A 27,020-nucleotide genomic window follows, 5' to 3' on the forward strand; every position below is an offset into this window, starting at 1 on the left:
TGGGGGGTGTTGGGGAGAGGTGTTGTTCAGAAGGAACAAACTTGCAGTTATAAGATGAATAAGTTCTGAGGATCTAATGTCTATACATTGTCTATACATAGTGATTATAGTTCATAACACTACATGATATACTTGAAAGTTACCAAAGGAGTAGATCTGAAATCTTATCACCCCAAAACGGAAATGGTAACTATGTGATGTGATGGAGGTATTAACTAACACCATGGTCGGGATCATTTTGCAATGTGGAAGTGTAACAAATCACGTATCCCATACCTTAAAGTTACATGTCGTTATATGTTGATTATATATCAATAAAGCTGGAAAAATGAAAAAAAAAAAACCAACATCTGACCAATAGAAAGTAAAACCAGAGAAAATGGCAGGGGCAATGGGGAAGAAATTATCAAGGAAATAATAGAGTATTCCCCCAAAGCTTCAGAAAGACACAGATCTTCAGATTAAAATGGCCTATTAAGAGCCAAGGACAGTGATTTTTAAAAAAATGTAAAGCCTCATCCTCCAAAAATTTCCAAACACTAAGAATAAGAACAATATGTTGAAAGATACCAGAGAGGAAAAAAATGACAAGAGGGTATCAGTTAGGCCAACCAGACTGCTCATCAGCATCACTGAATGCTGGAAATTCACTGCTGAGCATGGTCCTCAGGCTAGTAGCAGGATCATCATCCAAGGGTTTATTAGAAATGCAGAACCTCAGATCCCAGTGAGACCCATGAATCAGAATCTGCATTTTTTTAAAGATTTATTTATTTGAGAGAACAAGGGAAAAGGAGAAAGACAATCTCAAGCAGTCTCCCCCTCAGCATGGAGCCTGAGGTAGGGCCCCGATCTCATGACCCTGAGATCACGACCTGAGCTGAAACCAAGGGTAAGATGCTTACCTGACTGCACCACCCAGGTGCTCCCAGAATCTGCATTTTAACAAGATCTCAATAACAGGCTAGAATGCAAAGGGTGATGACTTCATAATATGAGGGAAAAAAATTATTAGGACCCTAGAATTCTATGTCCAATGATCAGTTGAATGTAAAGAGCAGAAATAAAGCACTTCAAGGCAAAATACAAAATACAAAAACCTTACCATATTCTGGTGAGTGATGTGGGTAATGAGGGAGGCTGTCATATGTGGGGGCAGGGAGTTTTGGGGGAATCTCATTACCTCATTCTCAATTTTATTGTAGAGCTAAAACTACTCTTAAAAGGCCTTTTTTTTAAGAGGCTAATATTTAAAATTACAAATATAATTATTAAACGTTGGGAAGCAGAAGGAAAAAATATTAAGTAAGCTAAATTCTCACCCTTTCATCATCTTTCATGGCAGGATGTCAATAGATATCGCCTAATTAAGTCAGTAAATTGTGACATATTGGGCAGAGTTCTGGAGGTAACCCACAGAACTAAAACCGGAAATAGTATTTTTTTTTCTCCCATTACTCAGTAATTCTTTTTTAAAGTTGAGATTTAATGACTTGTTTTGAGGCCCCACTGAAGTAGCCCTGTGCACTTGTTGATTAGAATAACATAAGCAAATTCCAAAATTTTACTGTAGTAACACATTGGAAGTTAGTTTACTAACAGTGGCGATCCAACGCAGGTTGTTTCTGGGCAGTAGGCAGGTCTCTTCCTACTCAGTTCAGGAATTCAGACCACTTCCTTCTTGTGATTCTGTTACCTAACAGGTCTCAGACTTTTCTGTATTTAACCAGTTGATGAAGAAGGAGTGCATGAAAAAGGCAATTTCACAGGGCACCCGGGTGGCTCAGTCGGTTAAGCGTCTGCCTTTGGCTCAGTTCATGATCCTAGGATGGTCCTAGGATGGAGTCCCTCAGCTCCAGGGAGCCTGCTCCTTCCTCTCCCTCTGCCTTTCCCCCTGCTTGTGCTCACACTCTCCCTCTCTGTCAAATAAATTTTAAAAATCTTTAAGGCAAAAACAAAAAGAAAGAAAAAGGCAATCTCATGTCTTTGGTGAGCTGCCCAGAAAGGTCCTCCACACTTCCACCTTCATTCTCTCAGAGAGAACCTCCATATATCTAGTCATGGCCCCATCTAGATTATATGGAGGGCTTACCAATGTGGCTCTTGGCGATAGTTCAACACGATGGAGAGTGAGCTTGAGTTTTTGGTGGGAACAAACCATTTCTGCCACACTTGGTATTCAGTGGCCATGTATAAATGGCAGGTACCACTTGCTCTCTCAGAAAGGACATGTGGATTCTGGACACTGGAAAGCCAAATGTATTGTAGGGTAGAAAGGATGGTGTGTTGAGTACATTTGCTTTGGGCTGTTGGAATATTTTTAATCCTTTTCCCTTGCTCCGACACTGTTTAGCCAAGCATCTTTTTGTAATTATTTTCTTTCACTTAGTAGATCTGTCTCTTGTAACTGGATGGCATGTGAAGAGAAACTAAGCAAGAAACTAAGCACTGGCTTCTCTCCAGTGCTAGCTTAACATGCGTGACGTCGAAGGAGCCATGTAACCTCTCTACTCCCTGGTATCCCGAACTATAAAATAAGGAGCTTGGGCTTTGCCAATTCTGTCAGTTCAGAATTTTTGCTACTTTGTAATTCTGTTCATCCGTGAGCTGATAATGTGGGATTTCTGGAATGCAGGCTTCAGTGACCCGCACTGAAAGTTCTCATATAAGTATAGTACCTCTGGAAGTTCCCTTTACCACTCCCACCCCTGCAATCTACCCACAAAGACATCACTCACAATAGTGAGGCTCAAAGAAAAACAGAGGTTGAGTGCCAGCATGGCAGCTAGAAACATGACACGTGGTGAGAAATTTCCATCAGTAACAGAAGAGAAAGGTTTTATGGGGACTCAGCTCACCAGCCCTACCTCAAAGCCCTCCCCAACAAGGAAGGGAGATGAGTTTTCCCAGGCCCTTACAGTTCAGAAAGCAGTCACCATCCCATAAGGTAGGAAAAACGGGTTATTTTCTTTACATGTGTAGGTCTTTTAAAAATAGGTTCATGAGGGATCCCTGGGTGGCGCAGCAGTTTAGCGCCTGCCTTTGGCCCAGGGTGTGACCCTGGAGACCCGGGATCGAATCCCATGTCGGGCTCCTGGTGCATGGAGCCTGCTTCTCCCTCTGCCTGTGTCTCTGCCTCTCTCTCTCTCTCTCTCTTTCTCTCTCTCTCTGTGACTATCATAAATAAATAAAAATTTAAAAAAAATAGGTTCATGGTCCAAACATCAAAAAGTATGAAGAGGCACACAATGAGAAGTTTCTATTCTATCCTAGTCCCCATCCGCCCTGTTCTCATTCCTCACCCCTACTCCCTCCAAAAGAAATAGCTAATGATACTACCTTTTTGTCATTACAGAGATTTTTTATATGTATTCTTTTTCCTTACTCCTCTACATAGATGATGATATTCATCATACACCATTCTGAGCTTGCTTTAATTTAACATCAGGGGGTTCTTTCTATTATCTGTGCATAAAGATCGCCCTCTTTGTGTTTTGTAGAATTCTCTCTATAACTTTTTTTTTAAGATTTTGTTTATTTATTCATGAGAAACAGAGAGAGAGAGAGGCAGAGATGCAGGCAGAGGGAGAAGCAGGCTCCCTGCGTGCAGCCCGATGCAGGACTCAATCCCAGGACCTTGAGATCACACCATAAGCCAGAGACAGATGCTCAACCTCTGAGCCACCCAGACATTCCCTCCCTCTTCTACCAACTTTCTAATGATGGACATTTTAGTTGTTTCCAGTCTTTTATGAACACAAACTATGCTTTAGCAATTGAAATAGAATTGCACGTAAGTCATTTCACATACTTGTGCATGAACGCAATGTGTACATTTCTCAGAGGGGTGATTTTGATAGATGCTTTCAAATTACCCTTCGTTGACCCACTGTATAGAAGAGGAAGGGTGGTGAGAATTTATGATTACAGACCAAGGCCTGTCAACAGCTTGCCTGCCCACAGGTGTGCTCTTCCTGAGTTGGAGCTGGATGGCTGTGAGTAGCACAAGGTCAGGGAGATTTCGTTTTGTAAGCTAAAGCGGGCTGCTGTGAGGTAGGCGAGCAGAACAACTCAACAGCTCACTGGAGTGCAAGCCGAAAGAATGGGGCTTAGTTGTGGTGCTGGGAAGTCACCAGGGCAGATGTGAGCTGAGTGCTACAACATCTGAGCAGGCACTTTGCAAGCCAGGAGCCTGGGGTGCAATACAGGCTTGGTTAGAGGCTCCAGAAACAGCCCATACACACACATCGCAGGGTGGCTTTTGAGGCAGGAAGTGATTCCTTGTGCCAGTCAAGTTCCTGCCACCCACACCTGGACTTTTGGGTCTTAGAATCAGGACAGTGATGGGACAGTGGCAGAGATGTGGCCAACCCACATGTCACTTAAGCTTCAGTGAGGGGTGATGGGTTAGTTTTGTTAAAGTAGAGCAGCCCTGCTGGATAATTTTAAGTAATGAAATATTTATATATTCATATCTGATAGATTGTTTATATATATTTAAATTATATTTCTATATTTTATGTAATATATGTTTATATTATATTTACATATTTATAGATCTATACTTTTTATTATGTGATACTTTTACCTATATGATATATATTTTTATAAATAATGGAATATATATTTTTTTTCATGTATATTTTAGAGCAGTTTTAGGTTCCTAGCAAAATTTAGTGGAAAGTACAGAGATTTTTCCCTATAGCCCCTGTTTCAAACATACATAGTCTCCCCAGCTTTCAATACTCCACACCAGATTGGTTCACTTATTACAGCCAGTGAAGCTACATCAACACACCATTGTCATCCCGAGTCCATAATTGACAAGTATGTATTTTATTCCATTCTTCATGCTACCTTAACTCATTTAATCCTCCAATGACTTTATGAAGTAGATGCTACTAATCCCCCCATTTAGAGAAGAGGAAACTGAAGCAGAGTAAGGTTAAGTGACTTGCTCAAGGTCACATAACTAGTGAGTGCTGGAACTGAATTTGAACCTAGGCTGTCTCACTCAAGGTATGTTCTTAACCAGTATGCCCTGCTGCCTCTGACTCGATTCCCCAGCCCCTGGGATTCTCTTTCCCCTTCTCACCTGCCCCCGCCAGGTGAGAGAAAAGGATTCTCTTTGTTCTTACCTTGCCTGGCTTCTCCGGAGCCGCATTGCCTGTTTGTGGAATCTTTGAGTGACTTCTGCTATTCTCTGTAAGCAGGGACCCCACGTGCTAAAAAGCAGAAGCCTGTGGATTAGTGTGGCCATGAGCCTGAGTGGGGCAAGGGAGGGCAAGGCTGGGAGTGATGAAGATGGAAAAGGAGCAGGTGCAGCCACACTGGACCTGCAGCCAAAAAAATCTCAGATTAAAGGACAGTGGTGAAGATTAGGAGAGAGGAGTATGGGACACTGATGACCAGGCACTCTAGAACACAGTTCTGGGTCACAACAACAAGTAGCCTTTTCACTCATTCATTTATTTGTTACTCATAACCTCCTGTTATTTGGAAGGAAAATTCTGATAACTGGAGGGTCTCTCGTTTGTTGAACAGAGTGATGGAGGAGACTGACGGTCTACACTTTTGGAAGAGTTTGAATGTGGCTAAATTGTTCTGCAAAAGAAAAGGAGTGAGTTTGGGAAGCTCAGAAGTTAAATGTAGAACTATACTATCCAATATGGTAGCCACCAGCCACATGTGGTTATGGAAATGTGGCTAGTCCTAATCGAGATGTGCTGTGAGTGTAGAATTCACCTTGGATTTTGATGACTTAGTAGGAAAAAAGAAGGTAGAATGTCTCAGTAGTAATTGTTTATATTGATCATATGTTGAAATGATAATATTTCAGGTTTGCTAGGTAAAATAAGATATATTATTAAAGTTAATTTTACTTCCTTTACCTTTTTCAGTGTGACTGTAGACATTTTTAAATTACATGTGTTGTTCACATTATATTTCTACTGGACTGTGATGATCCAGGGACAAGAACCATAAAGACTCAGGACTACAGAGGAAGGTTTGTGAAAGAGGGAAGCCCTGAGGTTGATGGCTGAAAAGGAACATGTGGGAATATTAAACAATAAGTTTATGAGGAAAGGGTGAGCAGTGGAGTATGTGATATAATCTTTTACCTCCGTCCTCTTTATAAAATCTTCAGTAAAATCAATACATTTATTTATTTATTTATTTATTTATTTATTTATTTATTTATTTATTTATTTTAGAGAGAGAGTGTGTGCACACGAAGGGTAAGCAGGAGCAAAGAGAGAGAAGGAGAGAGAATCCTAAGCAGGCTCCATGCTCAACATGGAGCCTGATGTGGTGCTTGATCTCATGACCCTGAGATCATGACCTAAGCCAAAATCGAGAGTCAGACGCTTAACCAACTGAACCACCCAGGTGCCCCCCAACACCATTTTCTAATAAAGGAAATTAAAAAATAATTTCCTTTGGAGAAGCTCATGTCTTCCCTCAAGGTGACCAGAAGGCTCTGGATACCAGAAAACCATGTTTTAATTTCACTGTCTGTATTTGAGGCCTAAATGAAATTAGTTGATTAGAAGAAGAGTATAGGACATGGGTACCTTACCTCTTCACATTCTAGTCAACTTGTCCAATGAACCTCAAAGAGTTTCTAGGCAATCCATGAATCATCCTGAAGAGAAAATAGCTTTCTTCTTTTCCTACGTTGTTTCTTTCCCTGTTAACTTTTTGCTAACGTGACTGATTGAGAGAGTTGATTGTCATGGGAGGCTTTGAATCAATATGGAATTTCTGGCTCATCAAATCCAAATTCAAGTCATTACCAGCATTACTACCTAATAGTTGCTTAATGGATTTTGTGCTTTGGGAGTTGTGAAGCTGAGTGTCAGAGAGCAAACCTTTCTGGATACACTGTTTTTAATCATCTACTGTAGCCCAAGCATATCAGATTTCAGGTATAGCTGAAGAAAAATATTTGAAGACTATGGCCAGCACACCCTGGGCTGCTTTCGTGACCTGTGAACAAAATAAAAAAGAAGCTTGGAAACAATAACTTAATCCAAAGCTTCATAATTAGGGTCATGGTTGACGTTTCTGTTGTGAATTTGGGAAAGGAAAATGCTAGAGGAAGCTACAGAAAACTTGAGGGAATAGAGAGAAGCAAGTAAACTGACTTTCTAATGAGCCAAATAATTGTAAAAGTTGCAGTACATTTGAGGTGATGTGATCTCAAAGGGAAGACTCCATTCTACTGAATGACTGTTCAGTTCATCCTTAGACTGATATTCCTGTTTCCATGTCCTTTTGCAGTATGAAGTAATCGGCCTCTGAAAACTAACATAGCTGAACTGATTTTAGAGACTTACTATCTTTAAAACCATAGTGCTGAGTATGCATGGCTTTCTGTATAATAACAGAAGTATCAGGACAATGATCCAGATTGGGTTATAACTGGTGATTTAATACCCCTGAACTAAGTATTGTTGTGACAGAGATAATAAATGGGGGCGGGGGAGGTAAAGAAAGGAAGTTATATTGGTGCATAAAAAAGGAGATTGTAACAGAAAAAATTCTAAGTCTGTTAAGCCTTCAATTCATATGGATTATGCAGATATGTTTGATTTTGTACCAGGTACATTTCACGAAAATTCAGATAGACTTTTAATTGGCTTGATTTCCAGAGAATGTTCCTTGAGTTTTCTATAAAATTTGCTAGATTTCCCCTCTGAATTTCTGTGATTGCCTTAAGCTTAGTTCATGTGTTTTTATTGAAATAAGAATGATAAATTTATAATTTGATTGTTAAAATGATAGACAAAGAGCCAGAAAATAGGAAGTCTGCATAAATTCCAAATTTTCTCTTCAATCCAAGGCTGGGTTGTGATCAGAGCTTTGAGGTTGGCACTACTGAATCAATCCAAGTAGATGAATTAATTTTCCTGCCCAGTTAGTGTTAGCCACAATTACACAGATTTCAAGGTAGATGAAAGTAATGAAACTGATTTTGCAGTAATCACACAAGAATGCATTCATTCAAATAGCCTCTGTCCCTCTGGTTATCTGCAAAGTTAAAAGCTTATGGTAAAGGTGTGGCCATTGGCCAAACATTTTTTAAAGCCCTCTTTTGGAATTGACTTCAGAGCTTGAACCAGAGTCTTTTTAATAATCTTGGCTGCTTCATGTCTTCATCCTTTAGGGATAGATTTGATGTCTGGAGAACATCAAATGACATTCACAGCCAAATCTGGTAAATAAGGTGGATGATAAATCTGGATGATACCCTTTGAGGTCAGAAATCAAATATAACTAAATATGACTATAGAATATTGAAAATGATTTGCTGGTAGCTTCAAAACCCTTAAATTAACTTTGAAATCAATTCCAATATAGGACTGGCCAGAGTGTTTTGAACAAAGGCAGTGAGTGCCCTTGGAACATGTAAGTATAGAGTCTGCCAAGGTGACTATTCTAAAAGGGATTACACCAATTTAGATGTTTGTTTAAAAAAATCAATCACATCACTTTATAGGCTCTGTGAAATGTAATAAGCAAAACATGAATGGTGAGATCCAGATGAATCTCCCTCCAACCCTTTCAGATCTGAGTGACCTTGGACAAGTTACTTAAGCTCTCTGTGCTTCTGTTTCAAAATTAGCAATTGGAGACAGTAATTCCCACTGGGACTGTTGTGAGGATTAAAGCATAGTGTGTAAAGCACCACATATATTGGCCTACACACTATAGGGTTTGTGATGATTATTTGGTGGATTTATTTATGCTCAGCCTTATTTCAAGATGATTAAAAGTGGCCTACATGCTTATTTCCCATTCCTACGTGGACTTATTTGGGAAAGAGTAATAAGAAATGTACCGTGTGCTCAAGGCATTTATAGCAGCATTAGTTGTTTTAATCTTTTCTTTTCTTTTTAAAAACTATGTATTGATCTCTTAAATACTCATTATGGTGTGTGCAGAAAATGCACTGATGAAGATCAAGTAGCTCTTACAATGTATCAGACACTTTTGTGTTTTATATATATTAACTTGTATCATCCAATAACCCTGTGATGTAGGTACTATTACTATCCCCAATTTAAAAATGATAAAACTGGAGCATTTGCTGTACGTCATCCAAAGTCCAAAAAAGTCATGATGCATCCCTAGTAAATGATGTAACCATGATGCATTGAGGCAGCCTGTCACCCACCCCTGTCCCGTTAACCACTGTAATATCTCCTTAAGTGTATGGATGATGAAATGATCCCTTAGAGATAACTTTGATATTTGAAGAATATCAAGTAACCATTCATAGCCAACTCTTGTAAATAAGGTGAGGGATAATCCTTTGATTGCAAAAATCAAATATGACTTAATATTAGAATAGAATATTTCGAACAATTTGCTGGTAGTTTCAAATTTCAGAAATGAACTTTGAAAGCTGTTCCAACAAAGGAGTCGGCTAAAGTATTTTGAGCAAAGGCAGTGGCCTTGAGACATGTAAGTATACAGCCTACCAAGGACCAGAACCCACCCATGTAAGTTGGGCAGGTGCTGGAAGGCAAGTTCAGCTCCATGTGTGGATGAAAGTTTAGTCTGGCAGGCATTCCACCATCCCTAAGGGGCTCAGCAACCATTAACAAGTGGCCATCTAAATAACACCATTGGCATTCTTGACCTAGAAAATGGGGTATCCACTGCCAACATTAGGATAGTCTGTATACAGGGGAAGAAATCAAATCACTGGATGGAATATCCAAGGCCAGATCCTAATTCTTGAGTGAGGGGCAAAGCTAGATCTAAAATTAGGATTGGATAGAGACTGGGAGCAAGCAGAGCCTCCAGTTGACAGACTAGGGCAATAGGGGAAGGTCAAGTGGCCTCTGTCCTTGGGAAAGGAGAGAGGTGGAGGCCAAGACCCAGATGGGCACGCAGGCAGACAAGCAGGATTTTATGCCCTTTCTGCTTCCTCTGTGTATTTCCCATGTCAATTCCCTGATCCCATGTAGACTTTGGAGAAGGAATGCAGTGGGGCTGAGAAGACACAGCAGAGCCTGGTATAGAATATCCCATTAGGGTACCACCTTCATGATGTTTACTATCACCATACAATTTATTGTTGTACATCAGTCTTTAAATGATTTCTTTTTTGTCGGCTACCAACATGGATATCACATGTTTGGTATCAGAGTCCCAGCAGGAAATAGATAGGCACTCAAATTAGATAAATGCAGAGAGGAAGAGTTGAATAGAGGGACCCCGCCACCCCTACAACCCATAAGTATAAAGGGAAGAGGAAGGAAGCCAACTTGGGAAGCCATTTGGGTCGGGCGACCTGCAAGGGAAACTGAAGATGTCCAGCCCACATGTCTTCCTCAAAGTAGGACAGGGTCAAGGACACAGCCCTGAGTTCCAGCCACAGAGACCTCACTTTGGCTGACATCCGGCCATTCAGCAACACTCCTTGGGTTCAAGTACGCAACTCACTCTGAAATCATTACCAGTGCTGTCAAGGCCAGCTTCACAATTTCACAAGGATAACAAGGGAAATAAAATATTTCACTGAAGAAAGACACTCTGTGTAAGGAGGCTTTTCCTGACCATTTGAGCCTATTTAAACTAGAGATGATTTTAGGAAGGAGAAATGTGTGTTGTATATCCATCTTAGCTCCTAGTATCATTATGTTTAATTTCCAAGCGAATCAAAGGAAATTGAGCTTAAATGGACTCTATTTTTTTTTTTAATTTCTGTCTTCTGCTACCCTTGTGGATAGACACATTGAGTTTAGAAAGCTGATGATTTGCATGGGGTCCTTGATGTCCTTTGGATTCTCACTCATAGGAGAAAAACATATTTATAGAGTAAGGATGATGGATAAGAATACCTGGGCATTCTTATTCTGTGACTTTTTTTTTTTTTTAAATGAGAACCATTAATCTCCCAGCCTGTGTGGATGGCATGTCTATGTGCACGCACAAATGTGTGTGCATGCAGCATTGAGGGCACAATCCAATTTGGCAACCCCAATGCCTCAGGGTCTTTGGCAGCCCCTCCAGTAGCTTGGCAGCAGACATCATGTTAACTGGAAATGTATGTGTGCAGGTGAATCAGGACAAGCTATAGTCCAAAGAAATAGGACTTTCCTTCCAACTTTGGCAGGAGACAATGAACATTTCTTAAGTCCACAGAAGTTACTTGTACTTCTTAAATATACAAAGAAATATAAAACATACGTATGGAATTGTATTGTTCTTTCTAGTGTTTTCAGGGGAGCGGATGGCTAGCACAGTCGGTCTTATTTTGTTGCCACTTTTCTGCCCTCCACCTTCATGTGTTTTCCCCACACCAGCATCACTCCCCACACACCTTCCATGTTAACAACCTGATAAGATTCCTTTTGTTCTTTTTCACATTGCCTTGTGTCTTCAGTTAGACCTGTTTCCTAAGACTACTTTTGCACATGTTAAAAGCAACAATCTATTGGAATTTCTTATCAATGACTACTTCAGGACAGAAGCTGGGGCTTCTGTCATTTACAAAAAGTCATTTACAGCCTCCCCTTCCATTAATCCCAAACCATCATGAGTCTCAGCTAACATTATGAGATCCCTGGATTCAGCCGCTGAATTGTAAGATGTTCTATTTATACATGGTGCATTCCAGTGGAGTTCCTTTTCCAGCCAGCTGTAGAGCATTCTAGAACTAGGGGCCAGAAAGGTACCTGTGCTTCACCATTGGCAGCCCAGATTCCCTCACTCCTGCAGCCAGGACACCACAGCGCCTGCTCCCCATGTCGTGTAGGAGTTCCTGCAGTGGAAGCTGTCTTGCCTCTGTCTTCCAGCTCACACAACACTTTTGTAGAGGGGGAGGGATTTTCTTTTTCAACCAGCTACTCCTCCTCCCTTTGCCCCAGACTCCAGAGGCACAGAGGTCCAAATGAAGGCCGCTGATTGGATGAAGGCCCTCTTTCTTCTCCCAGGCCTTAGTTCCTAGGATGGTTATGAGCTCATGAAATCTAGACCCTCTAAGAACAGCAGCACTCATATAGTTCACAAAGAGGATGCAGTTGTGGTTGCTGGTTTAACTCTAAGCTCCTTTTGTAGTTTGAACCTATTTCTATTTTGAATGTATCAGCAGGTATTATAATCATTAGAGCTGTCTGCCCTTGAAGGCTGGGAACATGCTGCAGACACTCTTGAATGCCCCTTGCCTTTGCATGGTACCTGGTACATGTCTAATAAATGCCACCTGGATTGATACACCCAAACATAGGAAAATATTGAATCACTAGCATTCTTTGGGCATTTGAAACATCAGAAGGTGGAGGAGGTGCACGGATGGATGAGGGTGGCAAAAATTTGAGATGGAAAGAAGAAATGAGTTCTCCAAAGGCTGAGCATGTGAACAGCTAGGAGGCCCCAAATGTTGAGGGGTAAATAGACTCTTTTCCTTTTTAATTACTAAAAATTCATTGACTACCAACTGGGCATGCTCTGTTTTTGGCACTGGAGAATCATAGATAAATCACAGGTCCTCTTTTCCTGGGTACTACATATTTATAAAAAACTGTGGCTTTGTGTGACAGGTGCTATAATATAAATTATGCATATTTAATACATATACATATATATATATATATATATATATATATATATATATATAATAAAGTAGGGACAAAGTGAGAAGTCAATTAAGCCTTGTAACTCCCCTGATTAAAACCACCTAGTAGCCTACCAATGCACTTGAGATAAAATCCAAATTCTACCATGATGTACCAGGCCCAGCCTTGCCAGCGCTTCCCATTTCCTCATCCACATCTCCCTCCACACCATCCCTTTCTCACTAACAAACATGGCTTCTGCCCTTGAGCAGAGCAAGTACCTTATTGCCTTATGGGCCTGCCTTCAGATTTTTATGTGGCCGCTCCTTATCCTTCAGACCCCAGCTCAAACATCACCTCCTCTGGCCACTATCTGCATAATCCCCTCTTCTTGGTCATTTGATGTGCCTTTACCATTGTATTTTCTTCATAAGACATTTCACTATTTGGATCTGTCTTGTTTGTCTATTAACCTGGTCACTGTCTGTTCACCTGTCCTTTCTTTTCACCTCCCTTCCCTTCCCCCCATCTCATGGACCAGAATGGAGGCTTCAAGAATCAGAGAAGCCCATCTTCCTTGGTCACTGCTCTGCTGCAGTGCCTAGAACATTGCCTGGAGGCTGGCACGTAAGACAGTCCTTAAGTGTGAACTTCCTCTGGGGAAGAAAAGAAAGAGTCACCAAAATGTAGGTGAAAAATATGCTGAGAATAGGGAAGGCAGATTGGGTCAGCGCTGGAGGTGTTAGAACATGGGGTGCAGGGGAAGTGTGGCAGTGGGGCTGGTGGAGTGATGTGGCTCCTGGGCTCTGTTTGCAGGGAGTAGGACTTAGGAATCCAGATAGAGCTGGATAGCAGGTGTCAGATGTGAGTTCCACCAACTGCATTGCCTGTGAGACCAGCGCGATCACCCAGCTCAACTGTGCCTCCATTTCCTCAGTTTTAAAGGAGCTGATAATTTTCTCCAGGAAGAGAGAAGAGTACTCTCTTCATCAGCTAGCATGAGGATTTAATGCATTGTTGTGTCGAAAATGCCTAGTAGTGTCTGGTATGGTTAGCTAAGCATTTATACTATGCACAAGAGGGGAATCATTGAAGAGTTTAAGAAATAGGGTTATCGGCTTCAGATTTGTATTGGAAAGATTATCTGGCTAGAAGTGGGAAGGATGGATTTGTGAGGACTGAGAAATTAGTCAAGGAAACAATTGTGTAGGCAAGACAGACCAAGACAAGGCAATCGCAAGGAGGGAGATGTAGGAGGTATTAAGACAATGGACTTGGTCATCAGTTTGGGCAAGGAGGTGAGGAAAAGAGACCAGTCAGTGATGATTCCTGGGTCTGAGCTCAAGCAACTGGGTGCTGGGGATGCCTTGACCCATTCAGGGAATACAGGAGGGGGCCAGGTTTGGGAGCTGGGTGGGGAGGGCGGGTGGGGTGGCATGGTTTGTTCCCTTGTGGCAGGTTGAGTTTGAATGCTGGGTAAACTCTGACTCCAGGTGGAGCCACCCTGAAAGAAAACCCCTACATCCTCCTGCATCCAAATACGATGCTAAGTCGCTTAACATCTGGTCCTTAAATATCAGTGCTTAATAGTTCATGTTCATAATCTTTGCTTTTAAAGCAAATTCTGTAAGAAATGTCTTTGTTCGTATTTTGAGTTTTTCCCTTTAGATTTCTTTTTTTAAGATTTTATTTTATTTATTCATGAGAAACACAGGAAGAGAGGCAGGGACACAGGCAGAGGGAGAAGCAGGCTCCCTCTGCAGGGAGCCTGATGTGGGACTTGATCCCAGGACCCTGGGATCACAACCTGAGCCAAAGGCAGATGCTCAACCACTGAGGCAGACAGGTGTCCTCACGGGCTTCTTATAACTTCCTTTACCATGATTAAGTGTATGTACATGCTCGGAAATCCCATCTCCTTTGAATCAATAAGTGTTCGATGAGAGGGCACTGTCTCTTGGTCAAACAGCAATTTTAACCCAGAATAAATAAAACTTTTTTAGAGAGAGAGTGCACGCAAGCACCACTGTGCAAGGGAGTGAGGGTAGGGGTGAGGGGAAGGGGCAGAGAGAGAATGTTAAGCAGGCTCCATACCCCTGAAATCATGACCTGAACCGAAATCAAGAATCGGATACTTAACTGACTGAGCCACACAGGCACCCCTAAACGAAAACTTCTTTTTACTAGATGTGTTGGGAGATTGTCATCAATAAAATCTACCTTCACTGTAGATAGTGTTTTGGTCAATTCTGCACATGCTTATCATGAATTGTCGGCCATTCCCATGCTTTGGATGCTTATTATTGTACTGCTAGCACTGACCACACACAGCTGAAGTATCTCAGGGTAATGGTATCCAGAGAAGTGTTTGGTATGTTCAGTATCCCTCTCTGTGAACATTTGATTTGTGTCCACCAGACTGAGATGTGTACATTAGTTTTTAATTTGTTGTCTTTTCCAGAGAGGCCTCATAAAGGAAATGTGGGTAGACCGTTCTCATCCATGTGCTATGAATTGAATATTTGTTCCATGATCCATTGGAGGCCACTTAGCCAGGGGGACCTTGGCACCAATACTTGCCTCTTCTGTTCAAACCATCAACTATTCATCAAAGTCTGAATGGAGCCTCATTACTTGCTTTTGGAAAACTTTCTTATGCATAGTAAGAGTCATTGTTCTCAAGGGTTAATGAGAGGAGGCCACAATTTTTCAAAGGAGACGAGGTCTCATTTGTATGAAGTGGGACTCTTGTCAAGGAGGAAAGCAATAGGATTGTCCATCTCTAGTAAACCATAATCGTGTAGGTGTGTCAGTCGGCAGTGGGGGGATGGGGGTGGATCCACCAAAGAATGGGGGAAAGATAATCTTTCTGATTGAAGGTGGACTTAGTAGCTCCAAAAGGCCCTCCTTTACTACTGGGATTGTCATTGTGCTTGAAGGAAATTGCTGTGGTTGTGGGGAGCTGAGTAGAATATAGTCTATTGCAATATTAGAGAGTCAAGTGTCCCTGGTCCTCTTGGAACTTTCTGCTAGTACATAAAAGAATTCATTTCCTATCCATTTTGTCCAGTCGTAATGGGGGTTCTCCAAAAGAACACTATGAGAAAAACCTAAGCTTATTGTTGAACCCATATACCATAGGTATCCTGAAATCGTAGGGATCCTGCCTGTTTTTGTTGTTCCATACATCCTTTGTATTTATTTCCATCCACTGGATACATTATGCCCTAAAGCTATTTTGTGATAAGAACATTTGACAGAGGTTGAAACCAAATGTGTCTCTAGCTACTAGTTTCTCTGGAAATAAGAGACATAACCATATTTTTAAGAAAGTAGCCATGATTTCCATATATCTAGTACCAGCTATAATGATAATTCATAGGCCTAGAGAATTCTAGGTTCAGGGCGTATGGGGAAGTACAGTAGTCAGTGTTTTAAGTATATTTGTCAGAACACTGGCCTCAAGGAAGAAAAGGGTTTCCTCGCCACGCAAGTTTGGGAAACCCCACTTCTTGTCCCTTCCCTCTTGAATACTCACCATGAAAAGTCAACTCTAAGTAAGCATTTCCCAAAATTAACTTGACCACAGAGTCTTTTTCCCTGTGTAACGGCCCTTAGTAAATGAGTTCGATATCAAAGTGGAGGTCCAGAAAATTAAGCCACTTGTCCAAAGCAACAGAGCCAGTAATGACAGGTGCCATCTGTACCCTCTGATGGTAGAGAGCCTGCCTCGGAAAGGCCGCATGTTTATATTGACTGCAAGAGCTCAAAACACGTCGAGACTATTTTTCCGTTGAAATTTATTTAAAGAACCATTTCTAAAGTATCTAGGATCCTAGTTTAATTTGGAGAGATTTATCCCTTAGCAGATGGAAAATGTGTCAATTGGCCCATTCAATTTAGCACTACTCTTTATTCATGCGCATCAGAAATGGAACCTGAATAGTAAGCATGGTGGGAGCGAAAACAAAAAAAACGCTCATGAGGCCCTCAGTCTGAGGGGTGGGGAAGGAAAGAGCCAGCAAGCAATTAGACGAGCAGATATGTAATTACAAATTCCGACACATGCAACGCAGGAAAATGCACTACGTGCCGTCAGATCCAGTTTAAATTCGCAATCATTTTTTTTAATTGACCCGGATTCAGAAGGGATCAATGGCAGCTGTTTTTACGGCTTCTCCGGGTGCTCAGCTCGGAAACCACGTTAACAGCCCCTCCCGTTCTTGTCTTCTTCCCAGACGTGGAGCAAAATGAGAGCAGCGCAGTGAGGCGGCCCAGCCTGTCTCCCAGCCGGCCCGACGCCCACCATGAACCACTTGGAGGGCTCCGCGGAGGTGGAGGTGCCCGACGAGGCGGCAGGCGGGGAGGTGAACGAGTCGGTGGAGGCTGACCTGGAGCACCCCGAGGTGGAGGAGGAGCAGCAGCAGCAGCAGCAGCAGCAGCAGCAGCAGCAGGAGCAGCAGCAGCAGCAGCGCCCCCTGCCGCCGCCGCAGCCGCGCCATGCGGGCCGCCCCGTGCGCGGGCGCCCCGGGGCCGGGGCCGCGGCCGAGGACCTCCGCGCCCCGCCGGGCCCGCCGGAGGAGGAGGAGCGCGGGGACTGCCTGGCGCGCTCGGCCAGCACGGAGAGCGGCTTCCACAACCACACGGACACGGCCGAGGGCGACGTGATCGCCGCGGCCCGCGACGGCTACGACCCCGAGCGCGCCCAGGACCCCGAGGACGAGAGCGCCTACGCCGTGCAGTACCGGCCCGAGGCCGAGGAGTACACGGAGCAGGCGGAGGCCGAGCACGCCGAGGCCTCGCACCGCCGCGCGCTGCCCAACCACCTGCACTTCCACTCGCTGGAGCACGAGGAGGCCATGAACGCGGCCTACTCGGGCTACGTGTACACGCACCGGCTGTTCCACCGCGGCGAGGACGAGCCGTACGCCGAGCCCTACGCCGACTACGGGGGCCTCCAGGAGCACGTGTACGAGGAGATCGGGGACGCGCCCGAGCTGGAGGCGCGCGACGGGCTGCGGCTGTTGGAGCAGGAGCGCGCCGCGGCGGCCGCCTACCGCCAGGAGGCCCTGGGCGCGCGGCTGCACCACTACGACGAGCGCTCGGACGGCGAGTCCGACAGCCCCGAGAAGGAGGCCGAGTTCGCGCCCTACCCGCGCATGGACAGCTACGAGCAGGAGGAGGACATCGACCAGATCGTGGCCGAGGTCAAGCAGAGCATGAGCTCACAGAGCCTCGACAAGGCGGCCGAGGACATGCCCGAGGCCGAGCAGGGCCTGGAGCGCGCCCCCACCCCCGGCCCGGGCGGCGGCCGCCCCGACAGCCCCGCGCAGCCGCAGGTGCAGGTGCCGCCGGCCGGGCAGCAGCGCGCGGCGGGCCCCGCGGGAGGCGAGGCGGGGCAGCGCTACAGCAAGGAGAAGAGGGACGCCATCTCGCTGGCCATCAAGGACATCAAGGAGGCCATCGAGGAGGTGAAAACCAGGACCATCCGTTCGCCTTACACCCCCGACGAGCCCAAAGAGCCCATCTGGGTCATGCGCCAGGACATTAGTCCCACCAGGGATTGCGATGACCAGAGGCCGGTGGACGGAGATGTAAGTACGCGCGGGTGGGGGGTGGGGGTGGGGGTGCGGCCCGGGCTGCACGCGCGGCCTTGCCTGACACCGGGGAATGCCTTCGCCGCGGCCGCCAAGCGCATGCGGATGCGGAGCGCCGGCCTCGGAGGTAGCTTGCGCTCAGCGCCCCCGCGTGCATCGCACCCGTAGAGGGACGCCTGCGAATCAGCGGTTCTCAAACTGCTCCCCAGGGCGCCTGTTCAGAGACCGGTTTCCGGGCGCATCACCTCGACCCGCCCTGCCACCCTCTGGTTTCTCACCGAGAAGGTCTGGGGTGGGGCCTGGGAATCTGTCCTTTTCGTGTCAAGTAAAAAACCAAGTCCAGATTGAGCGAGGCGAGGCTTTCTGCAAAGGATGGAAAGGTCCTCTTGTAACAGGGGACGCTGCCTATTGCAACGGGAGAACCGCTGCCCATACAGTCTGCAGGGGTCTCTGGGGCTGGGCGAAAAAGAGAGTCTCTTTTCTAGGGAGGAGTAAACAGGACTAGAGAGAAGGAGGCGTGGGGAAGTGGGGCGTAAGCCTGGCTTGAATGCCTTGCAGAGGAGAGGATGCTTTAAAACCTGAGGTCAGCCTGTTCTCCAGAGGACCGTTGAGGAGGGTTGAAAGTTAAGGGACCTGAAAGAAGGGGGAAAAAACTTAGGCAAAGGCTGGTTAGCAGACCTTTTGTTCTGACTGATTGGCAGTTCGGCTGATCATTGTCAGGCAAAGAATGTGAATTTGGAGGGTCTGTGTCTGACCTTGGCATGGATGAACAAGGGGAGGAATCTTCTGTAAGTCACATGGGGAGGGGGTGGTCTTTGCAGAAAGCCATTTCCAGAGCACTAAAGGGTAGGAGGAGGTTTCCTTAACTCTCGCTGTTTTTCCGGAGTCCCAGGGCTCAGGGGAAGTTCAACACTGTGAACACAGGTTCCCAGGTGGTGCTGTTGCTGCTGATCGCAGGATTACAGTTTGAGAACCACTGCCTTACAGTAATCCCTTAACAATTTGGATCCACCATCGTGGCATCTTTGGAGGACATCAAGGAAATCCTCCTGAGCTCTTTTCTGCCAGGAATTTCTGCACTTTTCATCCACCCTGTATCTCAGTGTGGCTTTTAGTAAATGCTCAGTTTTCACTTCTGATGGAGCTGGGGCACCCTTCTCTGCAAAAGACCGGCTGGCGGTGTCAAGCTGCATTGTGCTTCCTCAGGATGAGGTACAGAAAGCTATTGCTGTCTCTGCCAACATTTTATTTGCCATTCTTGGAATATCTAAGAAATTTGATAACGTGGCAAGCTTGAGTGTCACAGTCCATTGAAAATAAATCAAGAAGACTAACCTTTGCCCCCACTACCTGGCACTAAAGATTCTCTCTCTGCTCTCTCTCGCTTTCCCATTCTCTTGAATAATTTTTAAGCACTTTCATTTAAAATGAGAGCTTGGAATAGACGAAGGGTTAGAAGGTTCAATTCAATTTCATTTAATTCTGCATTCTGTGATTGCACCAGGTTACCTCTCAGTATACCTTTTGGAGTGTGAAGCCATTATTGGAAGCTCTTTGTTCATCCTACTTATCCGTGAAGGGCCACTCAGGTCAGAGGTATCATTCACCTCCTCTTTAAGTAACAGTCAACATTTGGTGGTAGCTAATGAAATCGCTGGCTCCCCTAAGGAAAGGTGGAAAACCCTTGGGGAAAGGATCTGCGTCCACCCCAGCAAGGGGGCAGCATTGGGTCAGTTAGCTCAGTGATGTCTCTCCTTGCTGTTCAGGCTTCACATATGAACAGGGAAAAACAGGTGCACTCACATGTAGACTTCTTCCTGACCTCCAGCTGCCTCTAGGTTCCTCCTGGCAAGAAGGGAAGTATTGCAGCATTTTGCAAATACAGTGGAAATGGAGCAGGTTTTCAAAAGTAAGGAGCTGGCAAGAGGCCGTGTTCTACATCCTTTTTAGAAACTTGGAAAGCCATCAGAGAAAAAGTTGTGAGAGTATTAGGTCCAGATGCTGACTCCTTCCTTCAGCTTTCTTCTGTGCACCAGCTCCTTGACGTACCCGACTTAACCCCGTTGTCCCTGAAGCCTTGCCATGAGCCCACAGTATAGCAGCCACTATAAGGAGCCAGGCTTGCTTTGATGCATTTGAACTAGGAGACCAACTTAAAGTTCTTGCACGATGTTTCATTCAAAAGGCAGAATTGATAATAGGATATTGGATGATGCTGGCAGAAATTTCAGCTTGTGCTGAGAGATTAGTGAGTGGGGTTTACTAAGTTAGGAAGAGTTAATACAAAGCAAAACCCAAAACCTGTGGTTTAAAATATTCCATTTTGAAGCTCTTTGAATCTGTGAATTGTATGTCATCTGTCCTGCCATGTACATAGTAAAGACCTTTACTTCCTGTCTCTTTGATGGTATTATGAGGGGAAAATAGAAGTCTGTACATCCTCTTGATTTCCATCTTAGCATCAGAAAATATTTTTTTGAATGCCCTTTCTGCGTATGCTGTTGTAGAAAATGAAAAAAGACTCTTAAAGTGTGGTCTGAGGTCTGCCTGGAAGGTTCTTGTCAAAAATACAAATTTCTGCCTTTCCTTTCCAAATTAGAATACCTAAGGTGGGGCCCAACGATCTGTTTTTGTTTTGTTTGCTTTGGTTTATTTCATTTTGTAAATTCTCCCTGTGACTCCTCAGCATATAAAAGATTAAGAACCACTGAGTCAAAGGGGAAAAAACGCATCAGGGCAGTTTCCCCGCCCTACGATCCGTGGATTTGAGGCTTCTCTACATCTTTTAGTAGCACAGGTATGGTTTTAGCAAAGGGGACTCTCTTCCCATGATTGTGGTCAGCAGGCCGGGAGAAGCAGCCTTGGAATTCTTGGTGCAGTAGCAATGCATTTTCAAATGGCATAATCGGAGAGCCTGAGTGGCTCCGTCAGTTAAGCGTCTGACTCTTGATTTCAGCTCAGGTGCTGATCTCAGGGCCCTGAGATGGAGCCCCGCATTGAACTCCATACTTAGCATGGAGTCAGCTTAAGATCCTCTCCCTCTGCCCCTCCTCCCTCCCCGCAAGCTTTCTCTTCTCTCAGTCTCAAAAACAAAAACAAAACAGAAAAGCAAAAAACAAAACAAAACAAAACCAAATGGCATGATCAGAAGCTACAGTGAGCACATAGAAGGAAATAAAAAACACCTGCATTTCCACTTGCCAACGATAACTGCTGATCGTTAAATCTGCTTTTAATGCCCGTTTTCATTCCCTTAGAACTATAGTGTTTTGCTCTTCACTTGGAGGAAACTGGCATTTGTTTATGGGTGCGTGTGAAGATAGGACTGCTCGTTAGCCAGAACTTGAACATGCGCTAGAGGCTCAGCACTGATTGAAAATACTTGGTTTTTGAAAATTCTAACAACCTGTAAGTGCTTTGCTCCTACTAAAGATTTCACTATTCCGAATATATTTGCAAACTACCTCCCTACCCACTTTTGTAAAAAATATTGTTAAGGAATAACTAGTTCTGAAAAGTTCACAGCCTACTAGCCTCTCCGTAGGCAACAAAAATCGTTCTGAGTGGGGAACAGATGCAGGGTAGAATCAGAGAGATGGGTAGTAGCTAGCATACGGTGTCAGTTTTGGAGGGTTTGGGCTCTGTCAAGCAGTGTGTTGTGCAGCTTGAAGTGGTGTTTATCTCAGCTCTCTCTTAAAGCTACACTAAAATGACAATAAAATAATAAAAGTGTGTAAAGCCACAGGCACCAGGAGACAGCAGCAGAAGGGAACACCACGATTGTAGAACACCAAAGTGCTGACTGGCTGCAGTAGAGGTCAGTGCTTCCCCATATGTCCACTTGTCCTCTTCCTTCACGCATGGAAAAGATGACACCGCACTCCCCCATCACCATGGCCACTGAAAGGAGAGCAGTGATGGGCCATGCCTATTGGGGGTTGGGGGACAGCTTCTTCCCCTGAAGCCTGTAGTAAGATGGCAGGGCCTCTACCAGCACAGGTCCCAAGGGGCCCATGATGAGCAGGGCTCCCTGATGACCCTGGAGACATGTAGTGTGAGAGAGAAATCTACGTCTGCTGTTTTCAGCCTTGGGGATTCGGAGTGGTTGTTACCACAGCCTGGCCTGCTCAGTGCTGACCAGTAACACTGATGAGGTTTCTGTTTACCCTGCCAAGTGTCTGTGAGGATTTCTGCTGTGGATCCCCGAGAAAGGCACAGGAATTTGAGACACTGCCTACCTCAGATGGCAGGAGTATGGCTGGAAAAAAAAAAAAAAAAAGATTATCTGAAAGTCTGACACCAGAGACATTCGATTCCTTCCCCAGCCTGGGCCCCGGGTTACCAGTCCCCCTTAGCCCCACAGAAGGTAGTGGGTTTACTGTAAAGAAGGAGTAAAGCAAGGAAGGACTGAAACTGGGGACCCTAGCCACAGCTGAAAATAGGAACGAGGTGCCTTATGGAACACGGTGTCTACTTGGCAGTGAGGCTTTGAGGAGCTTGACAAGCTTAGAACCCATTTGCCCCCTGGCTCCTGGCAGAAGTTTGGAGGATTCTTTTCTGAGGAAACAGGCCCAAGAGCAGACATGCATACTCAATGTTAGGGGGTGTCCCAGCCCAACATCTGGGTCCCCCACCTGATCACATCTCAGTGAAGGTTACTGCCTCTCATGAAGCTTCCATGGGCTTTTTGGGGACCTGCTGTTAAATATGACTGGACATCCACGGATCACCAGACATCTGAAGAACATCCTTAACATGAAAAATAAAGACACAAGAAAGCAAATAGGAAAACGAACTTCAAGAAATAAAGGCAGTGCTCAGAGCAAGAGATAACTATAAAACAGTATCCTCAAAAAGAAGATGAAGGAGCCATCAAATTAGAATAGGCTACCATCTTAAAAAAAAAGAAAAGGAAAGAACACATCCCACCCCCCGTTTTTTAAAAAAGATTTTATTTATTTATTCATGAGAGATATAGAGAGAGAAGCAGAGACACAGGCAGAGGGAGCAGAGACACAGGCAGAGGGAGCCTGATGCAGGACTCGATCCCAGGACCCCAGGATTGATGTCCTGAGCCAAAGGCAGATGCTCAACTGCTGAGCCACCCAGGCACCCCCCCACACACACTTCCAATTTTTTAACTAGGAAATATGACAGCAGAAATTTAAAATGTTTTAAATCTTTCCATAGGAAGAAAACAAGTTGAGGGAATCTTTAAGAAAGTAGAACAATGAGGGCAAAAGGATGAAAAGGAAACAGGAACCCAGATAAAATGGAGAAATGATGGAAGATGGTTTCCTAGAACCAAAAGACAAGAGAATTACTTGGTGCAAAGATTCCCCTCGGTACCTAGTACAATGAAATAAAAAGGCCCAAAGAAATTTCAGAACAGACGGGAGGAAGAGAGGAGCCCACTCACTTGCCCACAGAGGTAGAAACAGTTTACAAATGATCAGAAATCAGAGTGGTGTTGGTCTTCTCAAAAGCAGCGCTGGAAACTGGGACATCTACACTGGTCTGGCTTCCAGTGGAATAAAGATGTTTCCAGTACACAGTGGCCCAGAAAACTTACCTCCCTGCACCTTTCCTCAGGCAGCTCCTAGAGGATTGCTTCCCCAAAATGAGAGCATAAATCAAGAAAGAAGATGAGAGCTCCAGGAAACAGGGGAATCCCACACGGGAGAGAGACAGAGGGACTCCCAGGGTGATGGGGAAGGAGATCCCTGATGACAGCTGTGTGGAAGGAGGAACAAGGCATCAGTCAATCCAGTGTGGATCAGAGCCTGGAGGGTTTCTAGAAAGTGTGGGAGTGAGAAATCTCCTCATATATTTGTACCAAGAGCAATCTTTGATTGTTTTTAGCAGAGTTTGGCATAAATTATTGATCAGTACACAGAAGACTAAGCAAATAGAAAAACAGTGCAGTTATTTACCTCACTGAAACAATTGTTGCACGGGCAGGAAATGCAATCACATAATGGACGTGTCTCAGCAGGGAAGAGCATATGCATAGTCTTCAGAACACAAACTTTGAACATTGATTAACCAAAAAATATAATATTGAAAGGATAAAGGAAGGTATAATGTAAAAGAGGTAAATCCTAGTCTTTTTTTAGGATTTTAAAAATTTATTTGAAAGAGAGAGTGCTCCAGGGGTGGGGGCAGCAGAGGGAGAGAGAGAGAATCTCAAGCAGACTCCACACACAGTGTAGAGCACAGTGTGGGGCTCAATGTCAGGATCCTGAGATCATAACCTGAGCCCTAACCAAGAGTTGGATGCTTAACCCACTGTGCCACCCAGGCGCCCTTAAATCCTAGTCTTCTATAGAAACCAAGAAATAATGGCTAAAGTTGAAGAGTCAAGGTGAGGCAGCATGAATACATGATTTATGAATGTGGAAGTAAATACCAGAAGGAATGCTAAAAGATTTGGCAATGAGACCATGGAGTGAGGAGGAGGAGAGAAATGGACTTCAGTTTTTGCTAAAAGCTTGACTTTTCAAACTGTATTCATGTATTTCTTTGCCTTCAATTAAAATGATAAAAGATGAGTCACTCAGAAATCATTCACTCAGTATTACTGTTTTCTTAAAACAAGAAAAGCCAACACCTCTACATCTTATATGCACAATTTACAGAAAATGACTGTGTTGTATGGTAAGATACATGTTGTAAGTTTCTCACTATACTTCCATGCTGTGTCTCTGTATTAAGCGTGCACACTTCCATTCGGCTTACATCACACACAGAAGAGTAAAAGAAGGAAAAAGTAGGTCAAGGCGGAGGCTGTACTACTTAAGGTCGAAGAACCCTAATTGGCAAGTGGATTTGCACCTCGACAATGAAAAACCTGAAGAATTCATGAGCTGTGGGCTTGACAGTGGGCTTGGAGTCTGGAAACCACTGATTGTATATGGGAAGCAGAGGCGCAGGGGGAAGGCTGCTTGCTGAGGCCAAATGTGGATGGGCTGACTCCCCCACAGGTTTGTATTCTTAGGTTAGTGGGTTTTTTTAAAATAGATTTTAGTTATTTATTGGGGGCAGGAGCAGAGAAACTGAGGGAGAGAGAATCCCAAGCCGATTGTGAGCACTGAGCACAAAGCACAAAGGACCCTGAGATCATGACCTGAGCTGAAATCAAGAGTCAGGCGCTTAACCAACGGAACCACCCAGGAGTCTCTAGGTTAATGGTTTTTACCTTAAAAGTGAAATGTGTTCAAGGTGCCTTCCTTTACCAGACTACATTCCATGGCCCATCCTGCATTATAGGATGAAGGCAAATTGTCCTATCTCTGCCGATGGGGAGCAATTGCCCTAAGTAATAGTACTTAGTTGTCAGTAACAAGAAAGGGAGTCATTTTTCCATGAACTGTGAGGACCTGATTTTTTTAAAAAAAATATTTACTTATTTATTCATGAGAGACACAGACTGAGAGAGAGAGGCAGAGAGATAGGCAGAGGGAGAAGCAGACTCCTCACAGGAGCCTGATGGGGAACTTGATCCCGGATCCCAGGATCAAGACCTGAGCCAAAGGCAGGTGCCTGACCGCTGAGCCACCCAGGCATCGCATGTGAGGGCCTGATTTGACCAAGGTTATTATTATTATTACTATTATTATTATTATTATTATTATTTGGAAAAATGTAATGGTCTTGTGACAACTTCGAATTGACCCTGAAATCCCTTTTGGAGAGCAAATAATTCCTTTCAATCATGAAAAAACAAAAGGAGGTAGAAGAAAGTGTGCTTCAGCACTCTCCCCCTGGATTTGAAGTATTACCTCTAATTATTTAACTCACCTTTAGAGTTTCGCCTGCTACGGGGAGGCTCTCTTTACAGGGCTGAGCAGGTGTCTCCCCGCTGACCACAGACCTCTGCTGTGTTGGAGTCACCCGGACAAACTTGCCTGATGATTCCCACAGCAGAAGGCAAGGTCTCCAGTTGAACTTTGTACCCTGTGGAATTAAAGTAAGTAATGGCAGGACTGATTTTTTTTTTTTTTAACCCCCAGGCTCCAATTGTTTCTCTTCACCTGACCCCATTCCCAGGAGGGATCTTTCTCAGCTTCTTAATGGATTGTCTCACTCGTCAATGCGTCAATGCGTCTGTGAAGCTGTGCAGAGAAATAGGGAAGAGCACTGGGGAAGGGAATGAATGCCTTAGCCAGAGAGAAATTGGCTATCGCTTTCCAGATAGAAACACAGTGTACAAGGCCACAGCTTGTGTGTGTCTGACACCAGGGCTTAATGAATTAGGGCTTGGGAAACTTCCCAGGAGTCTTTAGAAAAATTGTTGGCTCCCCCAGCTGTGCACTCTCAATAATTTCTGATAAGCGGATTGGGGCTGTATAGGGGAGGAAGGGAAGGTGCAGGGAGAGAAACAGGTATATCATGGATAATTGAATTCTATTGTAACCCAATTAAACCCTGGGCCCATGTAGTCCTGGGGAATTATGAAATGTGATTTATCTATAGACGTGATCATCTTCAAAATGAGACCTTCTCCCAATACAAGGGTAACTAGCTACATGTTCTTAATACAGAATGGAGTCTCTCAACCCACTTTCTTTGAAACACAATTGCTTGAGCATTGCCATAGAGAGGATGTTGGGAAAGTAGCCACTTGGGCTGCCTACCTGGCATGCTTAGCTGACAACTTTAGGACACCAAAAACTAAAGAAGGCTGGTAGTGTGGATCAAAGGAGATTCAGAGCTGGCCTCAACCTTTTGGCCTCAGTTTTCTAGATAGAATAGGTGAATATATCTGGGTTATGTGACTCAAGAGCCTCAGCCTGACAGTCACTGTCTTTGACACATTCCACAGAGCTTTAGGGGATAAATCAGCCTGCAC

The 27,020-nt window shown here is 44.3% G+C and overlaps 1 protein-coding gene across 2 annotated transcripts in view; it reads left to right on the forward strand.

Moving 5' to 3' along the window:
- The window catches only part of APBA1 (amyloid beta precursor protein binding family A member 1), a 198,089-nt gene that overhangs the window by 114,709 nt on the left and 56,360 nt on the right, over positions 1–27,020 (forward strand). For both annotated transcript variants that reach the window (XM_041744021.1, XM_041744022.1), the window contains exon 2: positions 16,811–18,166. In XM_041744021.1, coding sequence (XP_041599955.1) covers positions 16,880–18,166 — 1,287 coding nt within the window. In that variant the 5' untranslated portion in view covers positions 16,811–16,879. The remainder of the gene's footprint in view (positions 1–16,810; positions 18,167–27,020) is intronic.

Source organism: Vulpes lagopus, chromosome 2, assembly GCF_018345385.1.
Source record: "Vulpes lagopus strain Blue_001 chromosome 2, ASM1834538v1, whole genome shotgun sequence".
NCBI classification, from domain to species: Eukaryota; Metazoa; Chordata; class Mammalia; order Carnivora; family Canidae; genus Vulpes; species Vulpes lagopus.